This window comes from Lissotriton vulgaris, chromosome 1_1, assembly GCF_964263255.1.
Source record: "Lissotriton vulgaris chromosome 1_1, aLisVul1.2, whole genome shotgun sequence".
In the NCBI taxonomy this organism is placed as follows: domain Eukaryota; kingdom Metazoa; phylum Chordata; class Amphibia; order Caudata; family Salamandridae; genus Lissotriton; species Lissotriton vulgaris.
Window position 1 is genome coordinate 268,801,176 of NC_141685.1, and position 21,285 is coordinate 268,822,460.

The 21,285-nt window shown below is 47.1% G+C and overlaps 1 protein-coding gene across 1 annotated transcript in view; it reads right to left on the minus strand.

Moving 5' to 3' along the window:
- HECTD3 (HECT domain E3 ubiquitin protein ligase 3) overlaps nucleotides 1-21,285 on the minus strand; it is a 376,275-nt gene that overhangs the window by 157,640 nt on the left and 197,350 nt on the right. The window contains exon 9 of the mRNA XM_086952299.1: nucleotides 3,640-3,721. Within this exon, the coding sequence (XP_086808425.1) occupies nucleotides 3,640-3,721 (82 nt within the window). The remainder of the gene's footprint in view (nucleotides 1-3,639; nucleotides 3,722-21,285) is intronic.

A 21,285-nucleotide genomic window follows, 5' to 3' on the forward strand; every position in this document is an offset into this window, starting at 1 on the left:
AATCAAGGCTTGGTGGGTGTTAGAATCGGCGCCTCTACGGAGTTCCTCCATTACAGAGAGAATGACCGCCTCTGTTGAATGGGCGGGTCTGAACCCGGCCTGCTGGGGGTCCAAGAAGTTGGAGTCCTCAATGAAAGAACTGAGGATACTAGTCACATACGTCTCGAGCACTTTGCTTAGGTAGGGAAGTAGGGAGATGGGACGGAAGTTGCCCATAACCGTAGGGTCAGCAGTGGGTTTCTTTAGAATGGGAACTACCTCCGCGTTCTTAAACTGGCTAGGGACCTCACCGCGCAGAAGAGAACTGTTCAGGAGGGCCAGAGGGGGGGTGGGGCAGGCTGAGAAAGCAGCCCGGAGAATCGCGGGAGGGCAGCAATCTGTGGGGGAGCCGGAGGAAACTTTGTTAAGCAAGGCAATGAAGACATCTTCTAATAGGGGAGGGAACTGAGTCAGAGAGTGAGGGTTGGTGAAGGGAGCAGCCTCAGTGAGGGGAGTAGTCGGGGGTGTGGAGGAGATACTTGTTTTGATTTTGCTAATTTTTTCTACGAAGAAGCAGTTGAGGGAATCACAGAGTGCCTGAGATGGAAGGGGTTTGATGGTCACCCTATCTGGATGTGAGAGTTCTTCTACAATGGCAAAGATGTCTTTAGATTTTTGCGCAGAGTTGAGGATTTTGGTGGAAAAATAGGTGGTTTTGGCGGCTGAGATTGCTCGTTTATATTCTCCCAGTAATTTTAGAAAAGGAGGTTTTTCTAAGGGATCATAGCTTCTACGCCAGCGACGCTCGGCGTCTAACCCATATGAATGTAATCAGTGTAGTCTATGAGATGCGAGTACTCTCTACAGACACCTTGGTAGGAAAGAAGAGCACCAGGTCATAATCAAAAAGTTATCCCCATATTGCAATTCTCGTTTCTTGTCTCCATCTTGCTCAGTCTTTTCTGGGTCTCCCTGCAACTCCATTCAGTGACTGGCCTCTCCTTTAGCGAGCAAGAGTGATTCTTCTGTGAATGCTGCCAACCCCAATCCCTCCTTTCAACACACTGACTTGGACTGCATGACCCAACTATAGCAATGGTTGCATCAGAGGAAGAGGGGGACTCTCACATAACCGCCTCACTAATTGGGAGTCAAATTTATAATGAAAGTGTAGAGAAAACAGAAAAATCTACATGCAAGTTGTTACCCAAGGATGAAATGTCCTGTTCCCAGCTTACATGTATTTATTGTCATACCTACATCCTCATCCACCTAGTGCTAACTTGTCCCATCCATTGTCGTACTCTCCCGCTTCCCCTTTTATTATTCTCTACCATAAATCTCTACAATGCAGCCCATTTACTTCTTTCATACCCATTTCCTCCATCCATAGAATCCACTCACCTGATGCCCTCTATACAAGTGGCCCATTAATGGGTCTGTAAAACCTTGGACTCAAGGGTTAGGAAACCCATGCAATTACAATTTGGAACCCAAGGACAATTACAGAGGTATTTCAAAAATGAACACCCCTTTCTGTAGAATCTCAAGCTGAAAACATAGATTTGTAACCCTTCACTGAAGTCCAGTTAACTGACAATCTGGCAAAGCTGTACTTCTGGTTCTCGTAATGATCTATGTTTGGCCATCACGTGAACCATATGCGTCCAGTTTTCTACTCAAACTCTTTGACAGTCCTGTTTTATGAGGTAAAGTCACTGACGAATAGAGGCAGGCAGTTGTTAAACCAATAGTGAAAAAACATTACTTAACATGGATGAGCCATGTATTTTTTTTCACTTCTCTTTATTACACTTTTTAGTTAAAATATTATCAAAACTTGTACTCCAACAACTTCAGAAGATAAGTTACAGGCAAACGTTCAGGCAGGCTTTAGGCCCAGGCACAGCACAGCGTTAGTGGTGCTCTCGGTTAAAGACCTTAGAAGGTTTGTGGAAGATGGTGGTGTGAGCACTCTTATGCTTTTAGACATCTTCGAGACATTCAATACCATAAAACATGTCACTCAATAATAGGTTCAAAGAGACAGGCATCTCAGGCCAAGCATTAAACTGAATTCAGCCTGTTCTAACTAATAGAGTTTAGTTGTCTCACTTCCCCTCTTTAGGTCTAATCACCAGATAGCAAATTGTGGTGTTCAAACCTCTCCCCACTGCTATTCCATTTGTACATCTGGCCACTGGCTATCAACAGGGGACGCATTCTATATGCATGCAGATGGCACTGCTTATCTTCACCGTCTCATGCCATCAGAGTACCTATGCACCACACTCTAACCATGACATCATGAACGAATGTCCTCTAAAAGCCGAGGTACTGCTAACCCTCTTAGTTTCGATCAAAGGAACAAACTTTCCTGGTCTATGTTAACGCCATAGGAAATTCAGGGATTCACCATGACTCTTTGCTGTCACTGGAACTTTAGGTCAATCAGGAAGCAAAACGCTCCTTTCTTCAGCTCAAAATTACAAAGAAAATACTCTTTTCTGGAAGTTGACTTCCATGTAGTGATAGTTATTGCATGTACACAGTCAAATTAGACTACTCTAATTCAGTCTTCTTGGCCCTTTTCTAACAAACTGAGTCAACCTCTTTAAACTGTGCAAAACACAGGAGCTCGCCTTTGGTGGCTGTGGTTTGAGGCACGGTAATACATTCAGCTTAGGAACCCATCAGTGGATACCTATATGTCACAGAAATACCTTCAAATCCATGACGATTGTACACAAGGCACAATCCAAACATTTTCCAATGTGTTTGGTTTTCAATCTTCGTGGCACAACCCGAGAAGAAACAAGTATCTCATACCTCTTCTCTATCCCAAGATCAAAATCAACCTAGTACGGAGACAATGCATTTTATATAGCTGCTGCAAACATCTGAATCTCGCTACCTCTATATCTACATTCCAAAACCTGTATTCTATATTTCAGGAAATGCTCGAAATTCTTGCTTTTTAATCATTAAAGGTCTTTAACTCTAGATTTTGTTACTATGTTCTGTTCATTCTACAGGGACAAGGGGCTTCTTCACAAATACACTTAAGACAACATTTGATCACATCCAATGCCTGCAGTAATTTCTAATTTTTGGCTACATTTTTACAAGAATATATTAGATGATTTGTGCAGCTAGTGTCACTACAGAAATTTTCAGATCCACAGGTTTACCACATTAATCGTAATACTGATGGGTCTGGAAATTTCAGGTACCAGGTCCCCCAGGAATACGGGCAAGTTGTAATTAGGACCGAAGGTTTCATTAAGGATGCTGGGGAGTTAATTCAATATCACTGGAAATAATGAGGATTCCCATTAAATCTGGGAGTGCAGAGTTAAGGGGTATTCTGGGATGAACACAGAGAATTTCCGGAGTAATAAGGAATTACTGAGGAAATCAGTAATTCTCTGTCCGATTTCCCCAGTCATTCTTCACTGACTCCCGGACAACCGTGATAGGTAAAGGTAACTCTGAAGACCTTATCTTCAGTGGGGCTGGTTACAAGACTGCTGGAAGCATCAAGAATCATGAGCCTCTTGCAGGGAAGGCTCCTACTGATCTAACCGTAGTCCTGTCGACCTATCCGCATTTGCCTGCTGGTCTTTTTGCCTTTTCACAGAAGGTTTAGTTCATACGCACCTTTAATTGGCTGAAGGTTCCCATGGTGTGATCCCATGCTGGAACGAGGTGGTGCAGGACACTGTCTTGCAGTTTTACAAACCTAAGGAAAAGAGGAAATATTAAAATACTGTGGCCCTTGGGCTTAGTTTAGCACATAGTTCTGGGGCCAGATACTGCTCCTTAAAGTAGACTTCTACTTTTAAAATAGAGCTGGTGCAAAAACTGATGTGTGTCAGTACCAAGTCCCTGCTGTGTGCTTGTAGTAATTTATACTCATGATCCTCTGCACCTCCCCTCCAGTCAGTTACGTCCAATTGCCTCCCACTTCTTGCTTGGCAGCTAGGAGCAAGAAAGTCAGCAGACCGTATCAGTAGAGCCAGATTGTAAGCCGGCAAGCTAGAGAAACCATGCATTTTCTCCGGTAGAAACACTAGGAACATAAAACTTAGAGAAAATTTAGTTGTGTCTGAGCCGCAAAGCAACCTTTTGTGATGTTTAACACCCCTGATTCTTGGCAAGCAAGTACAGAAGCAGACTATCCTGCAGTTCTTAGTCAAAAATAAGGCAAGCTTTTTAATTTGCGGAAAGGCAGTAGTCTACATTCCCTTTCACAATGCAAGGAGTTAAACTGATTCCCAAAATCTTTAGATCTGGCTGCCATATCAGTAACGTGTTTTGACATTAAAGAACACGTTACGTACCTTTAGTAACACCTTTTCTTGTAGAGACTATCTAGCCACAGATTCCTTGCATTAGAATTATCCCAAGGCAACAGACTTGCCCAAGAAAGTTTTTGCCAGCAGTACTCCTGTGCGCTGGTAGGTGGTGCCGATCTGCTCCACGTGACATCATCGACGTCGTCCTCACCGGAAGTGATTTGAATGATGCCAATTTAAGCATTCCCCCAACGCGCTGAAGTTAGTTTCGTTTTGAGACTTTCTACACCAGGAGCACAGAGTCACGAAGAACACTGAATACTGGGGTGGAAAACAAGGGCCCTGAAAGGGGAACAGCCCTGTCTCTAGAAATCCGTACGCAAGGCGGAGATGATGGATGGGTAGATAAGGAATATGCACCTAGATGGAGTCTCTACCAGAAAAGGTGTTACTGAAGTTAAGTAACTTGTTCATCTGGTAGGTACTTCTAGCCGCACATTCCTTAGCTTACAATAGATACCCAAGCAATACCTCCACAGAGGTGGGCCTGCAAAACAATTTCACACCAAAACGTCCTGCAAGACCGAACAGGCAATGCACCCGCTCGAAGGACCTGGCAGTCCAGGCAGTAGTGCTTTATGAACGTGTTCAGAGAGACAAGGCTTGAAGCTTACCGACCCTCTAGGCAGATGGTATGGTCACCAGGAAGGCTGTCTATATATTAAGGAGCCTGAGAGGATAGTTGTGCAAGGGGTCAAAGTGAGCGCACATCAGGAACGTCAGGACTAGATTAAGGTCCCATTGAGGCATGATGAAGGCGGAAAGGGAAAACATACATTACAAACCTCAACCAATGCAGAATACGCAATTTAAAGAAGAATGGCTAGTCAAGCAACTGCAGAAAGGCTGAAATAGGAGAAAGGTAACCCTTTAAGGTGCCCAAGCAGTGCCAGCAGGGCAAGGGACAGAATAATAACTTGAGAACCTGAGAAAGGGGAGGAGAAAGGGGGTCAATCTGTTTTTCTGCACACCATGCTACAAACTTGCCCCAGGGATGCCTGGCTTACAGAATAACATTTCAGATTTCGGGCGGAAGGTCGAACGTTGTTGACTGTCGACGCTCAATCTCCAAGCAAGAAGGCGGAGCATTGACAGTTTCAGGTGGAGGACCCTCCCCTGTTGTTGCACTGGAAGATCCTCATGAGGAGGCAGTCTGATCGGAGGAGGGATGGACATGCTCAACAGTTCAGGATACTTAACTGGCAAAGCCCAGTCCAAAGCCACAAGAACGTCTTGGACCTGGTTGTTCCTGATCTTCTTGAGAACTCTGGGCAAGAGTAGTATGGGCTGAAACGCATAGAAGAGACCTGAGTTCCTGAGCAAGAGCTGCCTTGGAAACATCCATGAGCTGATTTGCTGATTTTGCACGTTTTCGGTGGTGGTGAACAGATTTAACCAAGGCTCCCCCCATTGCTGAAAAAGACCTTGCACCACCTTTGGATTGAGAGGCCATTCGTGATCCGCAAGTAAAACTTGAGCCAGAGCATTTTGAACTTCTTCTTGAGGAAGAAACTGAGAGGGTGCAGGTCTAGGATTGGACGAAGGCCTCCATCCATCTTGAGAACCAGTAAGTAGCAACCAAAACCTACTTCTGGCATCAGCACCCTCTCCACAGCTCTGTTGGCCAAGAGGGTACTTACTTCCTGGTGGAGCAAGGAAAGATGGTCCTTCATCAGCCTGTTGCAAGTAGGTGGCACGGGTGGAGTGGTAGTCACGAAGGGGAGGTAGTATTCCTTCCAAATAATTTTCAAAACCCAACGGTCTGATGTTATAAACCTCCAGTGGGGCAGGTAATTGTGGATCCTGCCTCCCACTGGGCGCCCATGATGTTAAGAGGGCAAACTATAAGGGTTTGGAGGGTGCAGCTGCTGGGGAGCGGGGTCTATTGGCCCGACCTGTGGCAACCTGACCCTCGGGGTCTGCTGATACCACGTACTCTACCACACAGAGGATGGGAAGCTTGTGCACCGTAGTGGCTGGGAGGGTACAGACATGACTGGTAGCCCCTGCCATGGCCACGAAAGGCAGACTGGGGTTGCACATGGCTATGGAAAGGCACAAGGGCCTTGCCCTACTGTCCGTCACGCACCTCAGCGCTGTATCCGTCTGGTCTCCAAGAGTTGGGAGCCATCAAAGCGCATGTCTATAACCGATGCTTGGTCAACCCTTAAAAAGCCAGCTGTTCTCAACTAGGCGTGGCGCCGTAAGCCCACTATCGAGGAGACTACTCTGCCTAGCAAATCAGTGGTATCTAGTCCACCTCTGATCATGAACTTAGCTGCATCTCTCCTCTTAGCAACAGTCTGGGAGAGTATGGCCCGGGCCTCCTCCAGAACCATGGGCAGCACAGGCGTCACCAAATCCGATCGAGCATGGAAGTAACGGCCCAAAAGGCACACTAGTAGCATTCACGGATCACAGTGCCAGGCTGGTTTTACCTAAAGTGGCCAGCCTCGTGGATAACCTATGTGGCTGAGGGTTAGAGAATGTGTCAGAATTTACAAGTGAGGTAGAGGCTTGGACCACCAAGCTCTCCAGGTTTGGGTGTTGTGTGAGGAAATTGGGCTCCCCTGGGGCGGGGCGGGGCGTTGGCGGCGGGCAACACAAGAACCCCTGTCCTCGGCTTGGACCAGGTGCCAAGCAAGCTGTGAGTAACGGCTTTGTTAAATGGGAGAACTGGTTTTAGGGGGTCACTCCCCGCTAAAGAACCTCCGTCAAGACGTTCACCTCGACTGCCACAGAGGGCAGGCTAAGGTCCACATACTGGTGCAGAAGAAAAAATAACAGAGGTCGCACGCTGGAGTATTGGTAATATAGGCACAGGGCATGTCACTTTTGGCGCAGACACCGACAATGCCATGTGGAGTCAATCAACAAGTCTGCCAGTGCACAGGGGTACTGCTCTGAAAATATTTCCGGATCCAGTCTGACGTCAGGGGAAAAGTCTAAGGTAAGAAATCTGCAGCTAGAATTCTCTATCTGATATCTCTTTCACATTAGTTACTATCTTCTCAGAGCATTAAGCAGTTTTAAATTTGGAATATATTGTATGTCCTCTCCCCCAATTAAACAGCCTCAGAATGGTATGCTTCGAGTTCTACATTCTATTAGAACATTGAATGAGGGAGCTGAATTGAGGACAGTGGGACATTCCAAACTAGAGGGGTAGGGCATTCTAAAAGCAGTATAGCCATTGTGCCTCAACCTATAATGGCTGTTAAAGGCTCTCTCTCTCTCGCTATCAATCGTTGCCTGCGGCTTGAACATGCAACTTAGGAAGAGAGAACAAGCATTATAGCCCTCAACATTAGGTTATAATTCTGCATTATAAATTACCTGTGTTTTGTAGAATGCTAGGGCAAAAAACGTTGTTAATTTGTGCAGTAACAAAAGCAGTGGGGAGAACTGTGTTTTTGGCAATTTCATAGTCAGGCCATACTGTCTCCCTGAAATGTTGTTTCAAATATCCATGGTAAAGTAGAATATTATTCTATAAGTCACAACTCTGGTCTTGTGTCGGATATTGCTGGAAAAAAGATCCAAGTCATAGCATGGTTATCAGTGTGGATCCTGGTGTGCACCTGCAGCTGTCTTTTCTGTTCGCAGGTATGTTTACTTTTTTCTGTGACATATTTTGCAATAGGTGTTAATACTAAATATACAAAACTGGGCTGCCACACCATTTTTCCTAACTTTACCAGGAGAGCCACCACCCACGTAGCTGAGTCAGCTTCTAAACTGCTCTGATAAAGTAACTTTACATGTTAAAATGCATACAACCACTTCACAAAAGTATCAGGCAATGAGAGAGGTGATGATTTTGGGGTCCCTCCTAACCTAGGGGGAGGACCAAGCAGATGCCTTGAACAAGAAGAGCATATCATGCTGAACGATTCAGTGGTGGTCCCATCCTCTTAGGACCACCCCAAGCATAGTTATTATGGGCAAAAATACAATCTCAACCAAAGGCCCTGCAAAGCATTATGGGAGGAGATTAGCAGAGGGCAGTGAATATTATAGTAATCGATATCAAAATAATTCTGTAAAGAGCTGCAGTTTAACTCGTTGTTACTAGGTATCCCTCACTAGTCAAATGCAAAAGCATTGAATCAAGCTGCAGTTCCACTCTTCGTTACTAGATGTCCCTCACGAGTCAAATACAAAAGCATTGAAACTTTTTTATGAAGCCGCAGTTCAGCTCTTTGTAGAATTTATAGTATTAGCTCTCAGCTCAGGGTTTTAATACTTTTGCATTTGACTTGTGAGGAACATCTAGTAACGACTAGTGGAACTGCAGCTTGATGTAATAATTTCAATTTCAAAAGCATCTCCGAGCGAGGGCCGCCTTAGAAATTCCAACGCGTGGAACTGATGACATTGTGCATTCTCTTCGGTGGCAAATAGAACCTGCCGGGTAATGCCTTGATGTTCCAGCCATGTCCAGAGGCGCAGAGCCTTCTGACATAGGGTCCACGACTACACCCCTCTGTTTGTTGCAGTACATGGCAGTGGTGTTGTCTGTGAACACCTGCACTACACTTCCACGGACAGAGGGAAGGAATGCCTTCTTTTCAAGTCGGATCGCCCGCAGTTCAGAAGGTTGATGTGGAGCCAGGACTCCGCTGGAGACCAGAGGCCGATCTCTGCCTTTCCCAAGGTGCCTCCACATCCCAGGAGGGACGCATCCGTCACCACTGTGTGGCCGGTTGGGGAAGGGAGAGGGATCTGCCAATCACCCAATCGAGATGCGTGAGCCACCACTGCAGATGTCGCGCAGTGCCCTCCGAGATCTGGACATGATCGGACAGGTTGCCCTGGTGCTGTGCCTACTGGAACTTAAGGTCCCACTGCAGCGCCCGCATACGTCATCTGGCATGTAGCACCAGCATGATGCAGGAGGCCATAAGGCCCAGGAGCCGGAGGGTCATCCTGACTGAAACCCGGGATGGAGGCTGGAAGATCAGAATCATAGCCTGAATATCCCAGACTCGCTGATCGGGAGGATAGGCTCAAATCTGCGTCGAATCCAGAACCGCTCTGATGAAGGGAAGCTTCTGAGAGGGACTCAGGTGCGACTTCGGAACGTTGATGGAAAACCCCAGCAAATGCAGGAGGTCGGCCGTTGACTGAAGGTGGGTGACGACTGCTTGGGTCGAGCCCGCCTTCAACAACCAGTAATTGAGGTAGGGGAAGACTGACACCCCTGACCTGCGCATATGAGCTGCGACCACCGCCATTACTTTTGTGAACACCCGAGGGGCGCTGGTAAGGCCGAAGGGGAGCACAGAAAACTGAAAATGCTCCTGGCCTACTGTGAACCGCAGGTAGCGCCGGTGGGCCGGCAGGACGGGAATGTGAAAATAAGCGCCCTGCAAGTCCAACACTACCATCTAGTCTCCAGGGTCCAGGGCAGCCAGGACTTGAGCCAGAGTCAACATCTTGAACTTCTCCTTCCGGAGGAAGCGATTGACGTCCCGAAGGTCCAAGATGGGGCGTAGGTCCCCTTTTTCCTTCTTGGGGACCAGAAAGTAGTGGGAACAACCACCATGTCCTACTTCTGGCCCAGGAACGCACTCGATGGCGCCCCCTTGGTCAGGAGGGCCGAGACTTCCTGACGGAGATGAATCAAATGATCCCCCGACATGCGGTGGTGCCGAGGCGGCATGGCAGGAGGGGAGGACAGGATGTGATTACGCGCCAGTGGTGGAGGTGGAGGTGGATCCTGCCACCCACCGGTGTGCGGTGCTCTCTGAAGCTCGGATTAGGAAGGCTTAGAGGCGGAAGCAGCAGGGTGGAAGTGGCCTGACCCACACACTGGTTTCCCGCCCCGCCCCAGCGGAATCCACGGCCGCGGCCACGCTGAGGCTGGTTCTGCACCGGCTTGCTGGTAGAGCGGGCCTGGGTGCCCCTGACCTGGCCACGAAAGGATCGAAACCCCAGCGTGGCAGGGTTCTTCGTGGAAAGACCCAAAGACTTGGCCGTGTCCAGAGAGTCTTTAAAACGCTCCAGGGCATTGTCGGCCTGATCGCCAAAGAGGCTGGAGCCATCAAAGGGCATGTCCATGAGCAAGCTCTGGACATCGGGTGAGAACTCAGTGGAACGCAACTAGGCGTGGCGCCGCAACGCCACTGTCGTTGTAATTGCCCTTCCCAACAAATCAGCCGTGTCCAAACCACACCTGATGGCAAACTTCGTCGCATCCTTGCCTTCCGGAATCGCTTGGGAAAAGACAGCCTGGATCTCCTCAGAAGACTGAGGCAAGACCTCAGCTACCGAATCCCACACTGCGTGGGAGTAATGGCCCAATAAGCAGGCGGTGTTAACCGACCACAACCCCAAGCGGGCTGAGGAGAACAACCTATTGCTGAATTGGTCTAGCCTTTTAGAGTCCTTAGCCGTGGGAAAGGCACTCGGCGACGTCGAGGCCTGAATAACCAGGCTCTCAGGCGTGGGGTCAGTGGTCAAGAAGACGGGGTCACCAGGCGCCGAGCGATGACGCCAGGCAACGTTTTTATCCACCGGTGCCCCCGAGGCCGGCCGCAACCAAGTGCCCAAGAGGACTCCGGTGAGAGCCTCATTGAAAGGGAGCAGCGGCTCCGACGATGTAGACGCCGTCTGGAGCACCTCCGTAAGGAGGTTGGTCTTAAGGGCTACTGTAAGGAGGTCGAGATGGAGAGCCTCCGAACCGGAGAAGTATTCCAATGCGGATCCCAGGTCGGAACGAAATGGTCCGAGAACCGGGGCAGGGGTGATATAAACGGCACCCAGTGCGGCGCCTATGGCGGTGCCGGGGCCCGAGGCAAGGGCAGGGTCGGGGCCAGAGTCAGTGGCGCTGCACCTTGTGGCACCGGGGCCAGTGCCGGCGGCGCAGCATCCTGTTGCGCCGGGGCTGTCGCCGGTGGCGGAGCCGCCGAGCCCACAGGATCTGTACACAGGACTGCGGGGCCCAAAGGCACGCTGGTGGGAGCCCGGGGCCTAAAAAGCAGGTCCATGGCAGCAAGAAACTCTTCCATTTGTTCGGGAGTCGCCGACGGACCCGGGTATGGTGGGTAGGCCGCGTGACCCCCCGGCTCCAGAGGAACAGCCCCTGTCCCCCTCGTCCGCCTCTGGGGAGCGATAGGGGGACGTCGGAGAGCGAACACGCTTCTTCGACTTTTTTTTATGGCGTCGCTTACCAGAATCTGAAGTTGAAGACTTAAGAGGCTCCGGTCCCGCGAGTGGTCACGCAAACGGCCCCTAGACCCGGAGCGGCGGACCTCCATCAACTTTCGGTGCCTCCCACAAAAGGCCTTCGGGCCGTGGCTCGACAGTCTCGACAGTCCCAGGAGTAATGATCGGTCTCCAGGCGGTAGAGGCACAGTTTGTGGGGGTCCGCCACCGACATGTTACGGTGGCACGACTCACAAGACTTAAAGCCGGGCATCCCTACGCGCACCAGGAGACAAGAGGGGGAGACAAAAGTCTCAAAAAGTAGTCAAAAAATGACTGAAGTATGTGCTCAATCCGGATCTGCGCTTTTGGCGCGGAAAAAGAAAGAAATGACGTCAGCTCGCATGGGTGGCGCCTAAGCAGTCTCCGTGACGTCATCTCGGCGCTCATGATGCCAGTGACGGGCACGGAGCTGCACAACGCCGCCTACCGACGCGCAGGGGTACTGCAAAGCAAAACTTTCCGGATCCAGTCTGACGCCTAGGGATATCCTAAGGTAAGGAATCTATCACTAACATGTCTCTTTCAGATGCTTGTTATTTTACCAAAAATATATGAGGTCTCCGTTGGCGGAGTGAAGTTGGAGTTTTTGTTCAACTGCGTAGTACGCCAACTACACCTACCCATAATGCACTGCATGCAAGACAGTACTAAGAGTACATTCAAATAGCTATGTACATATATACAATCAGTAGCTTTGAAATGAGACAAAAGAATTATTACATTAATTTCAGATTAGGTTGAACTCAAACGCCGCCTACCGACGCGCAGGGGTACTGCAAAGCAAAACTTTCCGGATCCAGTCTGACGCCTAGGGATATCCTAAGGTAAGGAATCTATCACTAACGTGTCTCTTTCAGATGCTTGTTATTTTACCAAAAATATATGAGGTCTCCGTTGGCGGAGTGAAGTTGGAGTTTTTGTTCAACTGCGTAGTACGCCAACTACACCTACCCATAATGCACTGCATGCAAGACAGTACTAAGAGTACATTCAAATAGCTATGTACATATATACAATCAGTAGCTTTGAAATGAGACAAAAGAATTATTACATTAATTTCAGATTAGGTTGAACTCTGTGTGGAGCTGAGGAAGGGAAATTTATAGACGGTCTCATAAAAATGCGAGTTGTTCCAGTGAGCAAAGTAACTACTGCCAGCCTAGCTTAGGACCAAGTGTGTCTTGCCTGAAGCCTTTTAAGAAAATAGTGCATTGAGGCTGTAATTAAAACCTAGGGAGTAACAACACAGGGAGGGTCCTCATGGGAGGTTACAAGAAAAGACTAGGTGGTACGAAGGAGGGACTACTAAGCCTATTGACCAATGAAAAGCCACCATTTACAAAGGACAGGAGCAAATTAAAAAGATGGGTGGAAAGTGGGCGAAGCTTTATGCACACATCCTGAATACAGAATGTCTCGAAGAGATAGTGCAAGCACTGCCTAGGTGAGACCTAACAATTAGAGACCACTGTATGCTGCAATACATGTAGGGAAAGTAAGAGGATGTTTGGTTAAAAGATGACGCATTTTAAGAGAGGCAGCATCGATAGCTGAGCAAGAGGATATCCCAACTTGTGAAGAGAAGCTGAAGATCCAAAACTTTCTGTTCAATGTGTAAAGATGGAGACAATTGAAGTGAGAGAAGATTTTTATGTTTAAGTGACTCTGATTCAGGTGTGGTTTAGTACAGAACATGGCCAACTTTAACGACTGCCCGAATATGAAAGTAACAAGTAAAAACGGTAATTAGATTGGACATTTTTGCACCATATTTAATCGAGCAAAAGCATAGCCAAAGTTAACAAGGCCTTCCTTGGATGTGGCAGCCATTTCTCAGGCTCCCTCTCCAATATCGAACCCTGACTTTCCGCTACTTGTAGTGACCAAGGAAGGCATAGAAAGTACTAATGAAAGTTGATAGTGACGACACAGATATTTAATGACACAAAATGTCTTTGCTTTAAGGCCTGTAGCTTTATTTGTTCTACTTAAAAATTGACATCAGCAAGAATGCACAAAATGGTCACACGTTCCATTTTCTGTGTCGGCCGGCAGCAACATGCAAAGCAACGCAAGGCTTTCCGAGAACAAGCGTGCCAGCTTCCAGCTAGCTATTGCAAAATCTCACATTTCCTATCAGTGTCAGCATGACCTGACCGGTCACGTCCGTGCCATGCCCACGTATTCCAGAAACACATATTTCACCTTTATGGAAATACCCCAAATCTGCTTTTGCTGATGACACATGGGCAGCAACACCAGATCGTAGACGTCTTTCGGGCCTTAGAAGGTATCACACCAGGATTAGCCTTCACTGATTGGTCCAGCAGGGCATAGTCTAATCTGTGTTACGCATTTTGTGATGCCCATCCTCTAGGGATTGTATCTATAAAATCTCTCTGCACTGTCATACCAATTGGGCACTCCGTAAGCTTTGCTGTGGTCTCCGTGCTGCACGTTTATTTTGTATTCTGATTGGGTTCCCAATAAATCTTGCAGACTTGTGTGCTGAGAGAGAATTGTTTCAGTGTTGTTATTTATCCTTTATTTTTCAGCTTCAACATTTGGTGGAGAATGCAGAGGGGTGGACACCAGTAGGCAATGACTGGCCCGAACCACCGTACATCGTGGATATAACCTTCGCTCCAACAAACAGAAAGCTGCAAAAGTGGATTGATGATTTACTAACCACTGCCTAATGCAAGGGCTCAGAACTGCCAGACTTCGGTCTGTGTAAATACAAGCCAGTGGACAACGGTCCAGAATTCAAGTAACCCTTTTGTGTCCAGGAATAGAGAAGTGCAACACTGACATTACTGGTGCAGAGCCCCCTGTTGCTCAGTGAGCTAATAAGACATTTGGTGGAGAATGCGGAGGGGTGGACACCAGTAAGCAATGACTGGCCCGAACCACCGCCTCCAATCTCATTCTAGGGGTGCCTGAAAGTGGAAAACTGCGTAATAGCCCCAGCAATAGCAGTGGATCAATATGGACCCTATGTAGAGGGAAAAATATTGGGTAGGGTTGTTCCATTTCTAATTGATACGGGGGCTCAAAGATCAATGCTGAAGGCACTAACAATGCCCGAGGCTCCACTTTCTAAGATTACGGTAACCACAGTAGGCATGACTGGACAACCTATTACAGAATACATTACTGAGCCACTACAGTTTATGGTAGGTACAATAACAGTGCACCATCAGTTTATCCTTAGCAGATTTTGCCCAGTAAATCTGCTGGGTAGAGATCTGTTATGCAAATTGCAATGCACGATGCACTGTTCACCAACAGGGGTCTTTCTAGAGAGCAAGACCAATGGCCTCATGTTACAAGCCTTCATGACATGCACGGACCCTACAATACCACCAGAACTACGCAACTGTGTGCAGTCTGAAGTCTAGGCCACCAGTGCCAATGGCGTAGGGCGGGTATTAAACTACCCACCAGTCCAGATAAAACTAAAGCCAGGAGCTATTTTCCCAAGAGTGCCATAGTACACGATTTCTAAAGAGGGGAGGAAGGCATCGCACCAGTCATACAGGACCTCTTGAAGCAAGGAATTCTAAGGAAGATTCAGTACAGTCAATGTAACACACCCATACTTCCGGTGAAAAAAGCTACAAGGGCTCGGACAGGGCCCCTGTCTACAGATTCGCACAGGATCCGAGAGAATTGAACAAAATAGTGTTGCCCTCTTTCCCGGTGGTCCCAAACCCAGCAACAATATTATCCAACATCCCAGTGACAGCCACCACCTTCACAGTGATGGATCTTAGCTCTGCTTTCTTTACCATCCCCTTGCACCCTGACGGCCAACATTTCTTCTCCTTTAGTTTCAGGCAGAAGAGAATTGTTGGACGAGGCTCGTGCAGGGCTATACAGAGTCACCTTCTATTTTCACACATGCCTTGAAAAAGGATTTAGATTCCCTGGTACTTAAGGAGGGATCCACACTTATTCAGTATATTGACGATCTATTATTGATTCGCGTTCGAGGGAGGCTTGCTTAAAGGACACCATCGCTGTCCTGTGACACTTAGCACTGAAGGGATACAAAGTCTCCTCCTAGAAGCTACAGTTTTGCCTCACCTCTGTGAAGTATCTAAGCCATGAACTAACAGAAGGCACCGGGAAATTGCTGCCTCACCGATTATCGACCATCACCCACTTTCCCAGACTCCGCACTCAGAAGGAGGTAAGAGCATTCTTAGCAGGCCCAGACTGGTCATAGCAGGCACCGGCCAATACCCCGGTGCGCTGCACAGGTGGGGGCCGGTTTTGGGCGAAACCCTTGCAGGCACTCACACACAAAGACATACCTGACACTGTACCTTGGTCACAGGAATGAGAGAAAGCTTTCAATGAACTGAAAAGAGGGTTGCGTGGAGCACTAGCATTAGGCCTCCCTGATTATAGCAAGGATTTTCACATGTTCTGTCACAAGAAGGGAGGTTGCTCAATGGGTGTCTCGGCTTAGAAACATGGAGCCTTCTACCGCCCAGTGGCACATTACTCTGCCACGCTAGACCCAGTGGCCTCAAAGCTCCCGCCATGCCTGAAAGCGGTGGCAGCCGCTGCACTTGCTGTGGAACAGTCAGACAACTTAGTGTTAGGACACACACTAGTGTTACACGTTCCACATGCTGTGGACACACTTCTCACATCCACTAAGACACAGCATCTAACAAATGCACGCCTCACCAGGTATGAGTTGGTACTGTTGACACCACACATTGTCATCAAGAGATGTACAACCCTGAACCATGCGTGTTTGCTACCAACTGAACAAGACCTGGAGGATTTTGATTCCGATGATTCCTTTCATGATTGCACCGTGGCCATAGATAGGCATACAAAAGTACACCCAGACCTGCTAACAATGATACAATTAGTTATGTTATGTTATGTTATCTGTTTTGTAAAGCGCAAACAGCTGCCCCAGCAACGGGGCGTCCCGGCGCTAGAACCCTAACACAACCAACTGAGACGAGAGACGAGACCTACAAGGAGGGAAAGAGATGGGTTTTGGTCGCTCTGCGGAAAGCTAGCATATTGTCGATGCATCGGATGTGGAGGGGAAGGGAGTTCCATAACTTGGCCCCCAGTAGTTTGAAGGAACGCCCTCCGATGCGGCAGAACTTTGTGTGGGGTATCATGGCTAAATGTTGCCCCTTGGACCGGAGATTCCGTTTGGGATAATAGGGGGTCAACAGCGAACGGAGAAGCTCTGGACCTTCGTTCTTCAGGATTTTAAAGGCGAATATGAGGGCCTTGAATTGGATGCGGGCTTCGATGGGTAGCCAATGTAGTCTGTGAATGGTCGCTCTCGCCGAGCACCTTCTAGGGAGACCTACTATAGCCCTTGCAGCCGAATTCTGGATCCGTTGGAATCTCTTTATTTCAGATTTGTTTGCTCCTAACAGCAGGACGCTCGCGTAGTCCAGCCTGGACAAGATGGTAGATTGTACGATAAGTTGTCGCGTTTTGGAGTCAAAGTAGCCTAAGATGGGGTTGAGACTTCTCAGTAAACCAATGCAAGTTGCGGCAACTTTTTTGGTGTGCGACTGGAAGCTAAGAGTAGAGTCCAGCCAAACTCCTAGATTTTTTGCTAGAGTTTTCGGGGGGGGTGCTGGGCCCAGTGATTGGGGCCACCAGAGGTCATTCCAGTTATCACTGTTTTTCCCCATTATCAGCACCTCGGTTTTGCCACCGTTGAGTTGGAGGCAGTTTGCTGTCATCCATTTCGCCACGGCAGTCAGTCCATCCCTGAATCTAGTGGCCTCGGGAGAGGGGGCCTCATTGAGACCAACTGAGTGTCGTCGGCGTACGACACCATTGTGAGGCCCCATGTCTTGGCAACCTCCGCCAAGGGTTGCATATATAGGGTAAACAAGGAGGGACTGAGGGCAGAGCCCTGTGGGACTCCTTGTCCTATGTCTTGGGGTTGGGAGATGAACGGAGGGGCAGATACCCTGAATGATCTGTTGGTTAGAAATGATCGGAACCATTGAAGCGCCGAGTCTACGATCCCGATGTTTTCAAGGCGTTTTAGTAGGATGGCATGGGAGACCGTGTCAAAGGCCGCGCTGAGATCGAGCAATATCAGTGCGGCACTTTTACCGGTGTCCATGATTTCCCGTAAATTTTCCGTGGAGGTGAGGAGCGCGGATTCCGTGCTATGGCCCGGCCTGAACCCGTGTTGGGAGGGGTCCAGGATGTTGTTTTTTGCCATGTGATCACTGAGAATTTTGTTCGCGTGGGCTTCCGCTAGTTTCGCTACCCATGGGAGCAGTGAAACGGGCCGGTAGTTCTCCGGTTTAGAGGGGTCTAGGGAGGGTTTTTTTATTATCGGTGTTACCCAGGCCTGTTTCCAGTCATTAGTGGGCAGTGAGACAGACACCAGGGATTACAATGATTCCTTGTACATCCAAATTGATCATCGCCGTGTCGGGGACGTGCGATCAGTCCAGGGTTATCTGGCGCCGGGTTTGGGTTTTGGTTTTTTACTGATAAATGTACCCATCCTGGAGGTCAACGCTCATAGGCATGTATTAGGTGTAGAATTACCACAGTTATACAAGTAATAGACGGAGCAATCAAAGGAACCATAACAGATTTAACGAGACACTGTGTGTACTTACACGTGCACAGCTTAATCTTTGAGACAAGCATATGTTACTTGCAGGATCAACCAGGAGAATGGATCTGGTTGATTCTGGCACATGGCCGACACTAATGTGAGCTATGTTTTATGTGAGCATCTTTAAAGACTTTTTCAGCTAGAGAGCCTGGAGTAAATTCAGATGGGTATGGGGGGGGGGGGGGAAACAATCAGAGAGTATTCCCAAAAAAGGGGAATGTTAAGGATCATGACCCTAATGGTGAATCCTTAGTCAGGTGTTAGTCTACTGTAATAATACTGTTAATGAAATGAATGTTCACCAGAACAAATGTCTATAAAAAATAGAAGAAAGTCAGGGGTAAGGGGATACATTTGTTTAGATGTCCCAGAGAATTATGAAAAGAAATTGGGGTGTTTCAAGAGATATATGTACCAGCCCAAATTAAAATCAGGGTCTGTGATTCTAGGGAGTAAGGCGAGAAACATTTCTTTAGCTTCGGGAGAGGCATTTAGCTGAACTGGGAACACTTTGCAAGAGTGAGTGACTGAACCTGTAGAAGGAATTGAATGGGTGGCCCCAGTGGTTGTAGCACTGATTCAAGGGCCCCTAATACAGGTGTTGTGCGGATCATTTTCTGTGCCTAATAAAGTAGAAATGGCTACTTTGTTAGCTGGAGTACCAAGCTAGATCTTGTTTCTGCATGTCATTAAATTCGGCTACATAAGAGGTTGTAAGATTTTACCACATTTATTACCCCACTTTGAACTTACTGATTTTTAAGAAAGACTTTTGGTTGTGTGCCTGCTGCATACATGTTTCAAAGAATGACTGACATTTCTAAATATGTGTCAAATGCTACCAGGGTGACATTGTATTCTAAGGTGAGAAGACAAAGGCATGATGAGAGGGTTCATCTAGCTCTGCCAAAATTAAGAGTGAAAGGCCCAAGTGCTAGCAAGGAAAACATATGTACGGCATCAAATATCAAGGAATGATATCAATAAAAAAAAGACCTGGTAAGAGAGTCTGACGGTATGGTAAGTCCACAAAAAAAAGAAGTAGTAATGCTGTTTCTTGGAATGGTAAATTTTAGGGCAAAAAGCATCCTAAAATGTCTAACACCAGAAGTCTTTTTAAAAAAGGGTTTAATGTGGAAGAAAGGTTATGAAACAGAATTTGTGGACATAAAAAGGGAACTAGAGTGTCAAATTTACATTGTTTATATCATTATTTGAATATGTGTATAATAATAGAAGATTGTATGAAAGTCTGGGGGCAGTATTTCAACAGATGGAAAAGTATGAGTGTTAAGGGCTTTGGGGTATCAGAGTAAAATGATTTTATCTTTAAAAGAGACCCCATAGCTGTGTGGTAAGGACATTTAAGAACAGTGCCTGGGGAAGCTTTTCTGTTCTGATGAATCACAAACCTCTTAGAAGAAAACCTTTATAAGGAAAAACAACTATTTCAATAAATATTAGTTAATGGATAGTGGTATAAAAGCATATCAGTTTTGAAGTATACTACATTCCTGGACGGTGCAATAATATTTCATGGTGTAGGTCCAGAATGGTAATACAAGGCGCACAAGGAGAGAACACAGTTAAAGATGGATTTTTGGAAGAAGTAAAGATGTGTGTAGGTAAATGTGGGGTGATTTAAAAAGAAGGCCTGACTGAAACAATGAGAAAAATATTATTTTACAAGAAATGGTTAGGTAGCTGAAATAGGGTTATAAGACAAGAGTAAGTGCAGTTGAGAGTTTTCCGTGCATTAAGGATGAATTGAAGGTGAGGAAGGAGCTGCAGTAAGGGGGAATTGAGAAAAAACATGAAAGAATAAGGCTCACTTGGACTGGATGTCAACGTCAAAAGCATGGTATAAGAGTGCACTGATTGTGCCTGCACGTTTTTTGATGATTTACTTTAGGAGCCACACAAATTAAGAAGCATGAATGTAACTGGCCTTAATGCCCTAACTAAAAGAATTTGCAATGCTCTCATATTTGAGGGGCCCTAAAAGTGACATATGAGTCCATTAAGAGACTCATTTCCTGAAGAGGCATTGCTCTTGTATATTTTTGAAATAGTTCCCAAAACAGTTAATGTCATCTGATCATAAGAAAAGTTGTGTTGCCATCCTTCTATTGAGTGTATTTAAAAGGCAATGTCAAAGTAGCTGTAACAGAAATAAAAGGGAGGGTCCTTGCCACTAGAGTACCATGGGTAAATAAAACTTTTAAGATTGCCTAATTCCTGCCCCTAAAGAACGTCAAGAAAACTGGAACAATGGGAGACCTTAAGATAGTTATAGAAAGCAAAGTTGACAGATGGATGCAGCCTCTAGGCCAGGCACAGGATCCCTCAATATAGGGCAAGGAATGACTTAAGGATACGGCTTAACAGACGTTTGGACATCTTTCACCTACAGTTCTCATTCTTCTCAGAGGTACACAAAACATATGTCACATTAGATCATTTCTTTAGTCTTCCACCTGATAGAGTAGGAGAGGCAGAGACTGGGGTGAGAGTGATCTCAGACCGTGCCCAAATTCACTTAATTCACACACCAATCATCCATGGGAATCTGGAGATTGAAGGAAAATCCTCAGCTCAGCAAAACCTATAGGACATAAGATTCAGAAGCTAGGTTTCTTTTCCTGCAAGAGAATGACAGAGGGGAGGGGCCAGGGAAACACACCCTCTGGGACACTCTACATGCACCTATCAAGGCATACAAAACGGGCCACCATCAATTTGTCTTAATCTCACTAGAGCACAAGCTGAAGGCAATTGAGGTTGAAAGAGCAGAATATGCACTGCTTAGGTTGAAGCAAACATATTGTAAGAGTAGAAATAAGGCGGGATGATTGTAGGCATGTAAGGCCAGTGCCCAATAGAGGAATCTGTGCAGTGATGTCACTTTGATATCAGCCAATTCTACCCAATCCATGCAGCCCTCCCATTTGCCAGGCTTTGAGGTCTCTCTGTGAGGTATGTACCAGATCGTTGTAGTTGTCTTGGGCCATCATCTCCAAGGGTAATGCAGTCAAAGCGCCTAGTGCCTGTTAGCAGTTTGGCTGCAGCCTTGAGGGTCGCCTTGAGTGGAGCCGT